At 38.7% G+C, this 16,496-nt stretch overlaps 1 protein-coding gene across 1 annotated transcript in view; it reads left to right on the top strand.

The window, feature by feature from the left end:
• The window catches only part of GNAI3 (G protein subunit alpha i3), a 44,893-nt gene that overhangs the window by 8,879 nt on the left and 19,518 nt on the right, over window positions 1–16,496 (top strand). The window contains exon 2 of the mRNA XM_002810489.6: window positions 16,351–16,393. Coding sequence (XP_002810535.1) covers window positions 16,351–16,393 — 43 coding nt within the window. The remainder of the gene's footprint in view (window positions 1–16,350; window positions 16,394–16,496) is intronic.

The raw sequence follows: 16,496 nt of genomic DNA, 5'->3' as shown, positions 1-16,496 counted from the left end.
GGCAGGAGGACTAAGTATTTCTCATCTTTGTGTCTGTTGCAGGACCTAATATAATGCTAAAGTGTTTTTGCCCATAAGGAATAGGAACACCACTCATACAAGTCACAAGTAAAAGAGAGGTGTATTGAAAGGACACAGTAGGCAACTTCATAGGTGTTAGACATTCAAGAATAGGTAAGAAATGAAATACAGGTAGGTTGTATGTACATGGGCTGTGATACCCAACCCCCACCCTCTCCCCTATTTCTCCTAGAGCAGAATGGCCTCCCCTGAGTCTTCAACTTTTGTTTACTCTGACATCTTCTGTGGCTCACGCACTGCCTGACCCAGTAGTTCAAGTGCTTCATGTTATCTTATGCAGGCTCCCAGGATCCCATTCCCTGTTCCTGGTAAAGAGTATCAGATTGGCCCAGCCTTGTCATATGCCAACCACAATCCAGTCATGTATGGTTGGGTATAGCAGAGTTGATGGGGTATCATGAGTTTTATAAGGTGACCCTTTCAAGGACTGGAGTAGGTCAAATTCTCTATTAAAGGCATGGCCAGAGAGTTAATGTTTAATAGATGACAGTGCCTGACACCTAGTAGGCACTCACTAAATATAAGTTGAACATAATGGAATGACATGGGAATATTGAGGAACTAAACATATCACTGCTTTACTTTCTTGTTAGTTTATGAGAATGTGCCTGCCCATTCTCAATATTACCATCTTGTATAGTTGGGAGAGAGAACTTAAATTCAGATTTAAAATTAGGCCAGGCACGGTGGCTCATGCTTGTAATCCCAGCACTTTGGGAGGCTGAGGTGGGCAGATCACCTGAGGTCAGGAGTTCCAGACCAGCCTGGCCAACATGGTGAAGCCCCGTCTTTACTGAAAATACAAAAATTAGCCAGGCGTGGTGGCGCACACCTGTAATCCCAGCTATTTGGGAGGCTAAGGCATGAGAATTGCTTGAACCTGGGAGACGGACGTTGCAGTCAGCCGAGGTGGCATGACTGCACTCTAGCCTGGGTGACAGAGTGAGACTCTGTCTCAAAAAACAAAAACAAAAACAAAATTTAAAATTAAATTGAAGTAGGGTACAGGATTTTAAAGTCCCATTATCAACACATTCAACTCAGAATAGTTAATATAACCTGAATTTAATTACCTTTGATTTTAATTTAGGAATGAATTTTTTAAAATGCATATAACCAGCTCAAGGTCTGTGCTTCATCATCACCCTGGCTTTTTTTTTTGTGCTAATTTTTCCTCTTACTACTTTTATGAGTACCAGAAAATTGTCCAAAGCTAAGAGAAGAAATAAAACACTATTTTTGCTCCTTATTAATAATTTTGCTTCTAAGTTTTTGTTAGAAAGTAGGTAAAAACATTTGGCAAAGTAGATTGCTCATAGAGTTTAGCTATCCATGCTTTGTTTTTACCTTTGGTTTAGTTTTATGGCGGGGGAATAGGACTTGTTGAAGGGAGTGGGAAAGAAGGGATGCAGGTCTTCATAATAAGAAATGTTGGCCAGGCGCAGTGTCTCACACCTGTAATCTCAGCACTTTGGGAGGCCGAGGCAGGCAGATCACTAGGTCAGGAGTTCGAGACCAGCCTGGCCAGCATGGTGAAACTCCATCTCTACTAAAAATACAAAAAATTAGCTGGGCATGGTGGTGCCCGCCTGTAATCCCAGCTACTTAGGAGGCTGAGGCAGGAGAATTGCTTGAACCCGGGAGGCAGAGGTTTCAGTGAGCTGAGATTGTGACACTGCAGTCCATCCAGCCTGGGTGACAGAGCGAGACTCTGTCTCAAAAGAAAAAAAAAAGAAAAGAAAAAATGTCTAGAGCAGTGTGCACTAAATTTGTCCATGTTACTGAAGTTCATTTTTAAAATTTGTTTTCTAGCCAATAAAATATAGTAGACTAGCAATAATAAAACACATCTCTTTGAACTGGTAACTCACATCAGAAATAGGAGATACCGTGCAATTAATATAGGGCAAAGAGAATGAAAACTGAGAGATTAGTCCTTATCACTGAGCTTCATTTTCCTTTCTTTTTACCACTGAGGGATTTAAATTGAACCTCAGGGGTCCTTTGTCTGTGAACTTAGTATTATTAGCCAGATGGAATATTTTAGCAAGTTATAAAGATAACTATTTTTGTGTTATGTCTCTTATTCTTGAGTTTGATTGAAGTTAGTTTAACATCATAAAGCTGGTTAGAAAGATAGTTAAAAACTGAAGTTAAAAACCTGAAAAACATAAATTCATGAAGTGCCCCTAATGTAAATGTTCAAAAGAAAATACAAAGAATCACTCTAGTATTTGACTTTCCCTCCAATTTTAATTGTCTTTTGGTATAATTCTTTTTCGGTGTTTAGCAAGTTAAAGTTATCTTTAAGCCTTTATCTTGTCCAGGTGATCCTGTTACTGGCTTAGTAATCAGCTGTATCATTTCTGTAATTCAAGCTGTTTGAACTGAATAACATAGTGTTAGGATCACTGTTTAATTGTTCTAGTTTTGATAGATACAGTGCTTTATGTAAGTGAAATATCCTATTTTTCATGACTTTCTGTTAAGTTGTAACAAATTCATGTATCTGATGTGAACTAAGCAAAGAAGAAAGATACCTAAAAGACTAAATTTGTTTGACTTATACCTGAATAGTGGTCTAGTGATGTTAGAAACAAGTTTCAGGAAGAGCTAGTCTTCAGATCTGAACTTCCTTTGATTTCCAAGTTAGACTTAGATACCTAAAAGTTTAAGAAAGATTGTTAAGGATTAGCTGAGATGTTACTGTGTTTGTTGATCCATTACTAATTGCTGTTAGGGCTTCTTTTTGTTGCCAAGTCATGTTTTCAGATGAATAAATGTTTTTAATGTTAATACAAAACATCTGTTTCTTGAATAATGTTAGTATTTTACATCTCAAAGAATTCTTATTGCTTACCTTGGAAGTAGATAGTATTCTAAGTCATAATAATAGTAATTATTATTTTGCTGCTCAGTATAATAATCTGAATTTTTTCTAGCTCTAGCAGCTGTTGAGTCAGGCTTGCCTTGCAGTGATCAAAACATGCACTCTGTATATTTAAATTGTACTGGCTGGGCAAAGTCCTGTAATCCCAGGACTTTGGGAAGCTGAGGCCAGAGGACTAGCCTGGGCAAGATGGCAAGACCTTGTCTCTACAAAAAATTTGACAGAGTGAGATCCTGTCTCTTAAAAAAAAAATCATTTGAGAAACAGCAAAAGTCCTCTCTATTCAGTGCTCTTGTGATCCTCCTGTGTCAGCCTCCTGAGTGGCTGGGACTACAGGCATGCACTACTATGCTAGGCTAATTTAAATTTTTGGTAGACATGAGGTCTCTCTACAGTGCCCAGGGTAGTCTTTAACTTCTGGGCTCAAGTGATCCTCTCAACTCAGCCTCCCAAAGTGGTGGGATTACAGGTGTGAGCCACTGCATCTGACCTGATTCACTGCTCTTAAAGAGCTGATGTGAAAGTGAGTTTTGCCTAGGATCTTATAAGTTATTGAAGGGTTGTTTTAAAGTGACATATCTTTAACAGAACATTTTCCCCCGTATTTCTTGAAGTTAGAACTTGGGAATCATTAACTTCAAAACAGGGCTTTGTTTGATATAATGATAAAACTACGACCATGACTTATGTAGGTAATGTAGTCCTGAGGTATGTGTTAGGATAGTGCAGTCTTAATTTTGGTTCATTCCAGGGTATTGAAAATAATTTGCTTCTTTTCTCCTTTTGCTTCTAAGAAGAAAAGTATATTTCTTACTCTATTTTTGTTATTATGTTTGTAATGAAATCCACATTCATATCCCCAGCAAAAGTTGAAGTAGTTCTTTCAACTTTTTCTAGACTACTCAATTTTTTAAAAATAAAGTTTTAATTTTGGGAAAATTTTAGATTTACAGAAAAGTTGCAGATAGTACAGAGTCCCTATATACTTTACACCTGTTTTTCCTTAATGTTGATATCTTACATAGCTATGGTAGATTTGTAAACACTCGGAGATTAATATTGGTGCCTTAATGTTAACTAAACTTCACATTTTATTTAGATTTCGGCAGTTTTCCCGCTAATTTTCTGCTCCAGGATCCAATCCAGGATACACCATTGCATTTAGTCAAGGCTACTTTTTATTAAGCTTTTTGGTTTTCATTGTTGCACTGTTCAGTGGGAGGCTCATTTATTAACTTATTTTCTAGCCTGGAGATATAAATGAGAAATATACAGAATTCTTAAGCAGTTCAAGTAGGGAAGATATGCAAGTAAACTATGGCAATAAAATGTGATTACAGAAGGAATAGCCAATTTTGTAAGGAGGAAGAGAGAGAGAGAGAGACATTTATGTCAGGGAAGCCCTCCCTGAGGAGGTGACATTTGAAATGGGCTTTGAAAATTAAATAGCAACTTTTTTTTTAAGTTTCTTCCTTTTAGAGTATTTTACTAAGCAAGAAGCTGGGATGAAAGTTAGATAGGAACTCTTAAGGCAGAGGCTGGAGAGAAGCATATCCAGACAAAGGGAATAGTAAGCACAAAGACCGAGAACATGAGTGAGCAAATAGATTTGATTGAAATGAAGGGTTGGTACAGGAAGAGTGTAGAAGGTGAGCCTGAAAAGATATGCAGAGGATTTGGAGAGTGTTTATGTGAATTTTTTTGGTGGCTGTATTTTAAGCTGTATTATGTATGTATGTGTATATATGAATATATGTGTGTGTATATATACATACACAAAATATGTATGCACACGTATGGAGTAGGTTCTGCATCTGGATTTAACCAATGGCAGATCAAAAATATTGGGAAAAATAAAATAATATGACAAAAATAATATAAAAAAATATAACAACTATTTACATAGCATTTACATTTTATTAGGTATTATAAGTAATCTAGAGAGGATTTAAACTGTACAGCAGAATGTGTGTAGGTTATATGAAAATACTACACCATTTTATGTAAGGGACGGACTTGAGCATTGGTGGATTTTGGTATCCTAGGGGGGGTCCTGGAACCAATCCCCTGCGGATACCAAGGTATGTGTGTGTGTATAAAATTTAGGGGAACTCATCCAGAGACTGCATTGTTCTCCTTCTTATTACCTGCCTTTTTTTTTTTTTTGCCATTCCACCACTAATTCATGCTGTAACAAAAGATTAAGTAGGAGTAAATACATATGTGAAATCCAGACTGTTTTGGGTTTTGGCTTAACGGCTTTGATGAGCATTTATTATGGTAAAGGAAATTGAAATTGTAGGCATCCTTATCTGGCAACTCAGTTTGTAGTGTTTGCTGTTGGTGAATTTTAAAAGTGTAGTTTGATTTACATTTGATTAAATACACCTGTAGAAACGTGCTCTATGCTGCTATCGATGTTAGAGGGCCCTAGGTAGGGAGGAATATGATTTCAACATTTTAAATGCCCAAATTTTACAATTTGGGGATATAGGTGCTTTGATAAATGATTTAGCATTGCAGTTAACTTTGGAGGACATCTGCAGTGTAATGAATAATTATTTGTATGGGTTAAAATGAAATATTTGGATTGTTTGTGGATTACAGTTGCTTGTGTCAGTTCTGTTCCCTTTTACTCTAAATAAAGATAGTTTTCAGTCATGTCATGTATAAATACTATGTAATTTAATGTTAGCCTCAAAATGGCTTTTTGCTGCCCTGCTTTCAAATAAGTAGAAAGAAACTTACCAAAGGCCAAAATTAGAACACTGAGACTGGGCACAGTGGCTCATGCCTGTAATCTCAGCACCCTGGGATCACTTGAGCTCAGGAGTTCGAGACTAGCCTGGGCAACGTGGTGAAACTCTGTCTCTACTAAAAATACAAAAATTAGCCAGTGTGGTGATGTGCACCTGTGGTCCCAGTTACTCCAGAGGCTGAGGGGGAAGGATCGCTTGAGCCCTGGGGCGGGGCAGAGGTTGCAGTGAGCTGAGATCATGCCACTGCACTCCAGCCTGGGTGACAGAGCAAAACACTGTCTCAGAAGACAAACAAACAAACAAACAAAAACCGTTGAGGCAGCCAGAGGATGATCCCTGTCCTTGCTCACAAATGACTGCTCCCTTAAGCAATCAAAGGCAAGGAAGGAACTCTACGTACTTCTCCCCATTTAAGTGATAACATTTTGAGGAGAGCTGCTTAGCTGAGTGAGCTGCCTTTTTTAAAAAAACTCAAGCCAACCCTTCCTTAGATGATTTATGAATGTAAAATGCTTACTAACTTTCTGCTTTATGGTATATGATGCTTGTAAAATGATAGGATTATTGTCCATGTATGTAATTGGTGAAGGATGTGAAACTCAGAACAAACCATATAGTGCCATGTAAGTTATGGACATATTTTGGTTGTTAGGGCTTTTAAAAAACATCTCTCCCTCTGTCATTACATGTTTTACCCTCTGGAATTGTTTAATGAAACAGTAACTGATATTGGGAGGGACACATAGGTTGCTTCAAAGATAAATGGTAATGTTTAATTTTTTATGCTGAACAATAGGTGTACAGATGTTTTTGTTACACATATGCTATAAGTATTCCCTTTTATGTATCCAATATTTATTTAATAAAAAACAACCTAAAGTTTTAAAGGCAAAAAAGGTAATTCTCATGTCCTTAAAGCCTATTCCATTCAGTTTTTTTGTTTTTGTTTTTTTTTTTTTTTTGGTGGCAAGGAAAAGAAAATTCATTCAAACTAGGACCAAAAGTTGGTGGGTTGATAGGTTATTGTTAGAATATAGAAAGGTGTTTGTGGGAATACAGGAAGAGCTGGAGAATCAGGCTGCAAGAACTGATGCAGCTCTGAGACTGGCCAGACTGTTTTCTCTTTTTTATCTGTTTCTGCCTCTTGCTGGCTTCACTATTTCTGCCTTTATTTTATTTATTTTATTTTTTTGCTTTCTTACCTTTGCTTGTTCCCCTGTCTCTTTCTCTGTTTCCTTGGTCCCATCCGTTTTTTTTTTTTTTTTTTTTTTTAAACTAGGGCAACAACCTTTGTTGTAAAACAAAGGTGCCCTTTCCCCATTCATTCTGTTTCCTCACTTACTTGATGTCTCTTTTTTTGTGAGCTCTCTCCTTTAAGTCTCACTGCACATTTGTCTATTCTCTTCTCTCCAGACCAACCTTCCTCTGAATCTTTTCCTTTGTGACTTTGTTGTGCGTGAAGCTCTATAATGGTAGCCTAGGTTTTTTCCACATGTATCTCCTAGTGCAGATTCCTCAGATAATCCAGTTGGTCCTGCTTATCTTTTAGAGCTAGGTCACATAGGCCCTCGACAGCCTGTGACTAGGTGACTCCTGTGTTAGGTATTTACCCTCGATTCAGTCACAGGAAAGGATGTGGCCTAGATCATGTGGGCCATTTCCCACTGAGGCAGTGAAGTGTAGGGATTTTTATAGAAGAGATTATGGGCAGGCGGATGTTCTGAAATTCTAATATGTCAATTAAGTTTTATCAAAATTTTCTTATGTGCCCTTTAAGCCTTTTTGGTAATTGGTATGTGATTGCTTCCTAGAAGAATCTTTTTCAAAGAAAAACCATTAGCTCTCTTCCAGTTACAACTCACTGCCTTCTTTTATCCTTAAGATACTCATTCATAGCCAGGCGCGGTGGCTCACGCTTGTAATCCTAGCACTTTGGGAGGCCGAGGCTGGTGGATCATGAGGTCAAGAGTTCAAGACCAGCCTGGCCAAGATGGTGAAACCCCGTCTCTACTAAAACTACAAAAAAAATCGACCTGGCGTGGTGGCAGGCGCCTGTAATCCCAGCTACTTGGGAGGCTGAGACAGAGAATCACTTGTACCCGGGCAGCAGAAGTTGCAGTGAGCTGAGATTGTGCCACTGGGTGACAGAGTGAGAGTCCGTCTCAAAAAAAAAGATAATTCATTCATAATTTCACTGAACAAATAATAAATGAGTGCTCACTATGTTTTATATACTCTTCTAGGTGTTAGGGATAGAATGAGATGATGAGCACAGGGGAGCTAGGACAAGGGTTTGAGAGTAAGGTTAGAAGAGAGTGAGGCTAGTGAGTGAGTCCAAATTTATTGTCAGTATAGTCATGGGATGAGAGTTGAAGGGCCAAGAGTGGGTGTGAGGCTGAATAAAGATAGCATAGGAATGGAAATCTTCCGTTTCTGTTAACTACCTACGTTGAAGATTCCATCCATTGCATCTGGCATTGTGATTAATGTTATTAAGCAACCACTGAATATTATAGAAACTCAAGCCATTCATTTCACAGATAGTCATTAAATGCCTACTGTGTCCTAGATTTTGCTCTAGATTGGCGGGGGGTGCACAAAAAGAAATCACAATTTTGTGCTTTCAAGGATTGTGCTTTGAGCTTAGGGCTAGTGGAGTCCTAAACAGGCATAAACCCGCATAATTACAATAATTTGACCAAGTACTAATGTAACAGTGTATGACATTACCCTGTACAGCTGGGTTGAGCCTGGTCAGGGTGCCCTTGAGGGAGAATTACATAGATATGGAAGGGTTTTCAGGTTGTGGCAGAAAGGGTTTCATTACTATTTTAATCAAAATCAAGAAAACCAATTAGCAGCTTATGAGAAGCAAGGAGATTAGGAGCTAGGAATATAGTCAAATATTTTTTTTTTACAGTAGCCAGAGCTGGCTAGAGATAAAATGAAGTGAGGTGGCTGGGAAGGACAGTTTGGGGGCTAGTTTTGGAAATTAACCTCTTGAACTGATGGTCAAAGGGAATAATCTATGCCAGCCACCAGGGTGGAAGTGATAACTGTTCAGAATGAATGAGGAGGGCTTCAGCAAGGAGTTGAAGTCTGAGTTGAATAGGGGTTTCACGGATGCTTATAGCATATATAGAGGCTTGTCATGTTTAGAGGGATATTGGGCTGGCTGAAAAACTATTTTAAGATTGTAGGCTAAGGAAACTTAGTAATTTCACAAGAAAAATAGATATGTAACTTCTCCCACCAGACCGTAAAGTCCATAAACTTTTTGTATTTGAAGTCACCATATTCAGCATTTTCAGGCATGTAGGAGATATGTTTGTTGAAAAAAAATTTTTTTTATTTGCTCAGTGATGTTTTTCCTATCTGTTATTCTTCTAGCTTTTTCTTTTATTGAACTAAGAAGCAACTGGTTTTTTAATTAAGTGTAGTACCTTGAAAAGCCATTTGAATGAAATGTCATTCTTTTTTGTTTGTTTGAGATGGAGTTTGCTCTTGTTGCCCAGGCCGGAGTGCAATGGCGTGGTCTTGGCTCACTGCAACCTCCACCTCCTGGATTCAAGCGATTCTCCTGTCTCAGCCTCCTGAATAGCTGGGATTACAGGTGCCCGCCACCATACCTGGCTAATTTTTTGTATTTTTAGTAGAGACGAGGTTTCACTATGTTGGCCAGGCTGGTCTCGAACTCCTGACCTCAGGTGATCCACTCGCCTCGGCCTCCCAAGGTGCTGGGATTACAGGCATGAGCCACCACACCCGGCCTGAAATGTCATTTATAACCTTACTCTGAATTTTTAGAGTTACATACTTATACCTGTTACTAAAAGGAATCAACCGGGAGCAGTAGGTACTCCTATTGGAAATAGTATGGACTTGCTCCTATGATCTTTAGTTGTAGATACTCACAATTCTTTTTTCTTTCCTGTTGTAAATGAAAGGTGAGAATAAGTTAGCAAAAAAATCAATTTTATTTGCTGATCAAGCTTTCAGCCTGCCATGAGGGAGGGGCTGTCTGTGCCTATTTTGGTCATATATTCCTATATGTCTGATAATGGGGGCCCGTAGAAGAGAAGTCTTGGTCTAGCACTGACTAGAAGGTTATCTAAAAATAGTGCCATACTGGGACTTGGCTGTCCAGACCTCTGGAAGAGGGACTATAATTATAATCCTGTTATTAAACATTTTAAGATTTCTCTATAGAAACCAGTATTTAAAAGGAAGAGGAGATGTTTCAGGTACCCCTGGAATAACTGCTATCTCAGGTGGTAGTGGTGCAGAGAGACCTGTGAGGAAGGTTCAAGGAAAAGCTATAGAGGTATAAATGGATGAAAAGGAGAGGCGATAGTAGACAGGAATATCTGGGGCTGAAAATACATTTAAGGAAGAGAATATTTTTGTTCTTCAGGATAGGGTGAAGAAAACGACTAATGCTCTGATATATTATAGTTTGCTGTAACTTTTAGGTTATAAGTTTCAGTTTAAGTGTGTGAATTCAGATTCTATCTAGGATTTTATTATTATGAAACCACTGCTAAATAGTTACACCATTTTTACTGGAATTTTGAACCAACATCAGTATCCAAGTTGTTATTACTAAATGAAACTTTGCGAGGCGTTAACATTACTTGGTGATATTCTCAACATTGGAAATGGCATTCATAAATAATAGCTAGCTAACATTTATGGAACATTTACTATGTGTCAGGCACTGTTTTAAGCATTTTTTATTGACCCCCATTCAGATGAGGAAATTCATTATGCTTGAAGGCACAGAAATAGAAATTCACATAGTATACTCACGTACCTTCTTTGGACTGGCTTTAGTCAAATGAAAGAAAAAAGAGAAGGACTCAGGGGATAGTGTTTTTTTTTTTTTGGGAATTAGCCATCTGTCAGGGTTAATTTTTAAAATCACTTTGTATGTGAGCTGAACGAGTTTGCTCATATGTGATAATGGTTTATTTGTTTTAGCAGTTCCAAATTCCAATCACTTGGGGCCTTGTTTAAAAATTATCTTAAAGACATTATCACCTTCTCTCACTTTGCATACCCATAATGTAATATATGTTATTGAGGGGTGGAGAGCATATGCTCTGGTACCTGCTCAGAGATCTTTTTAAAAATACAATTAAGAACATGTGGCTGGGTGCAGTGGCTCGCCCCTGTAATCCCAGCACTTTGGGAGGTGAGGCAGGAGGATTACTTGATCTCAGGAGTTTGAGCCCAGCCTGGGCAACATAGTGAGACTTCATCTCTACTAAAAAAAAAAAAAAAAAATTAGCCAGGCATGGTGGTGTGCACCTGTAGTCCCAGCTACTCCTAGCTACTCAGGAGGCTGAGGGAGGAGGATTGCTTGAGCCCAGGAGATTGAGACTGCAGTGAGCTGTGATTGTGCCACTACGCTCCAGCCTGGGTGACAGAGCAAGACTCTGTCTCAAAACAAAAAACAAACAAACAAAACCCCATGTTTAGGTAAATACAGTGATTCTACATTAGAGTACATATTAGTGAATTTTTTTTTTTTGGTCTAACAGTGTTGATGATTATGTATCCAAACTGTAGATAAACAAGATGATTTTCTTTTTCTGTTTGCCAGGACAAGGTCTTGCTCTGTGCCCAGGTTTGAGTGCAGTAGCGCAGTTGTAACTCACTGCAACCTTGAACTCCTGGGCTCAAGAGATTTTCCCAAGTAGCTGGGATTACAGGTGTGTGCTACCAGGCCCAGCTAATTTTTTGTGTTATTCTTGTTTGTTTTTTTTGGTAGAGATGAGGTTTGCCTATGTTGCCTAGGCTGGTCTTGAACTCATGGCTTCAAGTGATCCTCCTGCCTTGGCCTCCCAGAGTGATGGGATTATAGGTGTGAACCAACCATTCCCTGTCCCCAGATAGTTTTCTAAATTAATCCTCTCCCTTTATTCTCTGCAGATTGCCTTGCCTCTTTTATTGAGAATGAGACTAACATGGCTTCCTTCCTCCTTTTATTCTCAAAAATCTCCATGACTGCGCCTCTCATCCTGTTCTCCTACTTATATAGGATATCCTTTAAAGGATAAAGCTTCTATGTTGAATGGATCCTATTCCCTCCTGTTTCTGGGACCTTTCCAACTTTTTCTCCCCTGTGTATCCTAACCCCCTGCATAGTTCCATCCCTTCTGCATACAGAGTCCTCTTCAGTTCCTCCCTTTCCAAGCCATAGATGCTGTCTTTGCAGTATCCTTTGCATCTTCCCATTCTTTGTATTTCAACTATTACTTCCCTGGTGTATTGAAGATGGGCAACTGAATCTCTCCTTAAACTTGTGATAAATTTTTGAAGAAAGATAGATAAAAGATGCAGATAAAATTAGGAAGTTCCAAACACCACATGTGTTGTGGGGTAGGGAGATGGAACATAGGAAGCAGCTTGGGGAAAACGCAACAAAGAGATGTTGTGAAAAGGGAGCTTACTGCTAGAACAATGGAGCACAGAGAGTTGAGGTGAAGAGCCCAGACCTAATAAGAAAGGGTTATAGACAGTGCTTCAGTAATTTGGAGAATTATTAGATAAACTGATGGTTTTAAAAATAGTGCCCCTGAGATGGAACTGGAAGCTTGGGAGAAGATATTAGTGTGATAATAAAGGGAAAGGCAAACTGACATTTTCTCAGGGAGCCTTGGAAAAATGTGAGAGAGGTAGGGCAACAGAGGGTTTTTTTTTTTTTTTTTTTAAATCAGCGCATCCATAGGGTAGGATTAATGAGATAGGTAGAAATTGATTCTGAGATTAATGGATTTATTATTTCATTCAAGATAATCTCACATGAATGATGGAAATGTGGTTTTCAATATATAAAAGAATGGTACACATTATTTCATTAATCTCAACTTTTCTTAATTTAGTAGCTCTTGTTACTATGGATAATCTGGGAATTCTGTCTTTTAAGCAGTTTAAAATATAACTGGTATGCATTTGTATTTTCTTCCCAGAGTAGAATCATTGGATTTTTTAGATATGAATGAGAGGATTCACCTTTTTGTAACAGCATCCTAAGAAAGTCACTATGTGCTACTTGAATATTAACTATTTAGTACTACCCTGATTATCGATTATGTAATAAGACAAGGTCATATATAAATGTACCTTTTGATTCTGTAAGAATGTAGTTGTCTAGAATTTTTATATTTGGATTTTAATTAACTTTTGGTTAGTAAAGTTGAGAAATATTTAGTAAAGAATCATGGTTACTAAATATTATTCATTGTTTAGTAATATTTATTTGAGTAGATAATTTATGTCATGACCAGTTTAAGGCCCTGGGAATGCAGGGATGAATAAGCTTTCATGGAGCTTATATTTTAGTGGGGAAGATAAGAAATGAGCTAATCTGTCATGTGAAGAAGTGGTAAGTGCTATGAAAAAATATAACACAGAATAAGGGGAGAGACTGTGATGGGGTGGGAGCTATTTAGATAGATTAGTCAGAAAAGGCTGTTCCTGTGAGGAAGAAAATCTTGCAAAACTTACTTCAGGCAAAGACAGGAAAGACAGAGTCAGGACCTAACTCAGTAAGAACCGGTTTGGTATGTTGGAGGAAAAGCAAGAATGCTGGTCTGACAAGAGCTGTGAGGACAAAGTGGAGAGTAACAAGAGATGAGAGTGAAGAGGTAGGCAGGGGCCAGAGTATATTGCACCATAATGCCCATGGATTTTGAGTATAATTGAAGATTGTGTGACAAGATCTAATTTACATTTTACAAAGTTTATTCCACCTACTTACTGGCAAACTGGCTTTAGAAAAGGCAAGGTCTGAAGCACTGAACTATTTAGGAAGCTTTTGCAGTGATCTAGGCCCATGGTTTCCAATGTGCAGGAACAAACTGTTAAAACTGTTATATTAACTATTTATATTGCTTTATTTAAAAAATTAAGCTTTACTAATATTTAATATACAGATTGGCACTGGCATCCTTGTCTTATCTGCACATTAGTCACATGTCACTTAACATTTTTGGCTTGAGCAACTGGTGAATGTTGGTGCCATTTACTGGAATGAGAAGACTGAGGGAGGAGCAGGGTTTGTTTAGAGGTGAGAGTGAGTTGGGGAATCAGTATCTCAGTTTTGAGCATCTTAGGTTTGTGAAATCTAAATACCTACTAGAAATCTAATATCAGGTAGATGGTTTAGATATATGAATCTGGAGCCAAGGTTAGAAGCCAAGATTTAGAGATCTAAATTTGGAAATCATTAGTATAGAGGCATTATACACCAGCTTTGGAGCCAAACTGTGAATGCAAATTTCAGTTCTGCCACTTACTAACTGTGTAATTATAGGCAAGTTACTTGACATCTGTGTGCATCATTTATCTTATCTGTAAAATGGGGGTAATAATGTCTACCTCATAGGGTTATTGTGAGGATTCAATTAGTTATTACAAACAAGGTGGTTAGAACAGTGTGGCCAAGGGTACTCACTAGATGTTAACTGTTAGGATCAGTTTTTGAATAGTGTTTAAGCCGTGAGATTAGGGCTGGGTGCGATTGCTCACTTCCGTAATCCCAGCATTTTGGGAGGCTGAGGCAGGTGGATCGCTTGAGCCCAGGAGTTCGAGAGCAGCCTGGCGAACATGGTGAAATCCCGTCTCTACTAAAAATACAAAAATTAGCCGGGTATGGTGGCGCGTGCCTGTAATCCCAGCTGCTCAGGAGGCTGAGGCAGGAGAATCACTTGAACCTGGGAGGCAGATGTTGCAGTGAGCCAAGATTGCGCCACTGCACTCCAGCCTGGGTGACAGAACAAGAGTCTGTCTCCAAAAAATAAAGACCATGAGACTAGATAACTTAGAGAATGAGTTTAGATAGGGAAAAGGGCCAAGGAGGGAGCCCTGAAGCAATACAACCTTTAGAATTCAGAAACTGGGCTGGGTGGGGTGGCTCACGCCTGTAATACTAGTACTTTAGGAGGCTGAGGCGGGCAGATCACCTGATGTCAGGAGTTTGCGACCAGCCTGGCTAATATGTCGAAAAACCCTGTCTCTACTAAAAATACAAAAATTAGCTGGGTGTTGTGGCGGGCGCCTGTAATCTCAGCTACTCAGGAGACTGAGGCAGGAGAGTTGCTTGAACCTGGGAGGCGGAGGTTGCGGTGAGCCGAGATTGTACCATTGCACTCCAGCCTGGGCTACAGAGCGGGACTCCATCTCAAAAAATAATAATAATAATAATAATAATTCAGAAACTGGAGAGAGGAGATTGAGGAGTGAAGTAGGAATCAAACCTGAAGGGTGTGTTGGCTAGAAGCCTGCGTAGTGAAGAAAATATTTCAACTTAGACAAATTCTGCTTGAGAGGCTAAGATGAGCACCAAGAATTGACCAACTGGGTTTGTCAAGATGGAAGTTTTTGGAGACCTTGAGAAGTAGTTTCAGTAGAGTGGTGGGGATGAAGGCCTGATTAGCATAGCTGAAGGACAAAATTGGATCTACGAAATTGGAGGCACTGAGTATAGATGGCACATTAGAGGAGTTTTGCTGCAAAGAGGGATAGAGAAAATGTTGTGGTAGCTAGAAGAAAATGTGTGGGGTCAAGGAAAGTTAGGGGTGTGTATGTGTGTTGATTTAAAGATGGAAAATAGTATAGTAAGTTTGCATGCTGATGAGAATGACCCAGTGGAAAGAAAAAATTGATCATATGTGAGATGTGGGAAATATCATGGGAAATTGCAGCACCATGACCTTGAGTAGGTAAAATGAAGGTGCATAAGGGGAGAAGTTGATTTTAAAACATTGGCAGAGACTTTTCATCCATTGATGAAGGTAGAGAATATTAATGGAGGTACAGATAGACTGGTAGATGTCGTTGTGGGAAAATGTAGTTTTTTCTGATTGCTTTAATTTTTATGGAAAAGTAGGGCAGGATCATCGGTTGAGAGTCAGAAGTGGGAAGGGGTTTATAAAATTTGAGAGCGAGGAGGTGGTGTGATATAGGCATCTTGGAAGATAGGAAAATGAATTGACTAGGGAAGATCTAGCAGGTGGATTTGTCAAGGAGGTCAGAAGGCCACCTTGACATTTGTGGTCATTTGTTTAAAGTGATTCCAGCTGGCTAAGGAGGGCAGGGTGGTCTTGAGATGGCATATGGTGAGAAATTGATAGGAACAATGTCTTCTCTGCTTCTATTTGAAACATCTTTAGTCCTGTGACTGATAGTATTGCTCTCAGAACATTTCTGTGGTGTAGGCAGGTAGCAACAGAGGAATTAATAAAAATGAATAGACCAAAAAATAATCATTTCATTTTTGCCCATGTTCAGTGTTTATATCATGTTTTACGTAGCGAATGAGTTCCTCCAAAAGTTTATGTTGCCATCTGTCCTTGGATATGCCTATTTTACACAAATGATACCAAGCAAGCCCTAAGACACTTTCAATAAATTATACTTGGTTGCTGAGTTATGTAAAGAAAGCAAAATGCTGTAGTGGAGAAGCTCTATACATTTTCTTGATAGACATGAAAGCCTCACCAAAATTTTCCCTAGGACCCGTGGTTTTCATCAATCTAGAGTATCATTTATGTTGATATTATACTTTTATGTTGATTACCGAGAAATTCAAAGTCTGGTTTTCTTTTCTTACAGGTGCTGGAGAATCTGGTAAAAGCACCATTGTGAAACAGATGAAGTAAGTTGGAATGTGGCGTTTTGTTAGACTAGGATTTCTCCTAATGCATATAAAGTCCATAGTATCTTTTCATTTTAGGTCCATGGTATTGACTTGTGGTTTT

The sequence above is a fragment of the Pongo abelii genome, chromosome 1, assembly GCF_028885655.2.
Source record: "Pongo abelii isolate AG06213 chromosome 1, NHGRI_mPonAbe1-v2.0_pri, whole genome shotgun sequence".
Lineage (NCBI taxonomy): Eukaryota > Metazoa > Chordata > Mammalia > Primates > Hominidae > Pongo > Pongo abelii.
The sequence above is the reverse complement of the archived record's forward strand: the minus strand, read 5'-3'. Positions and strand labels throughout refer to the sequence as shown.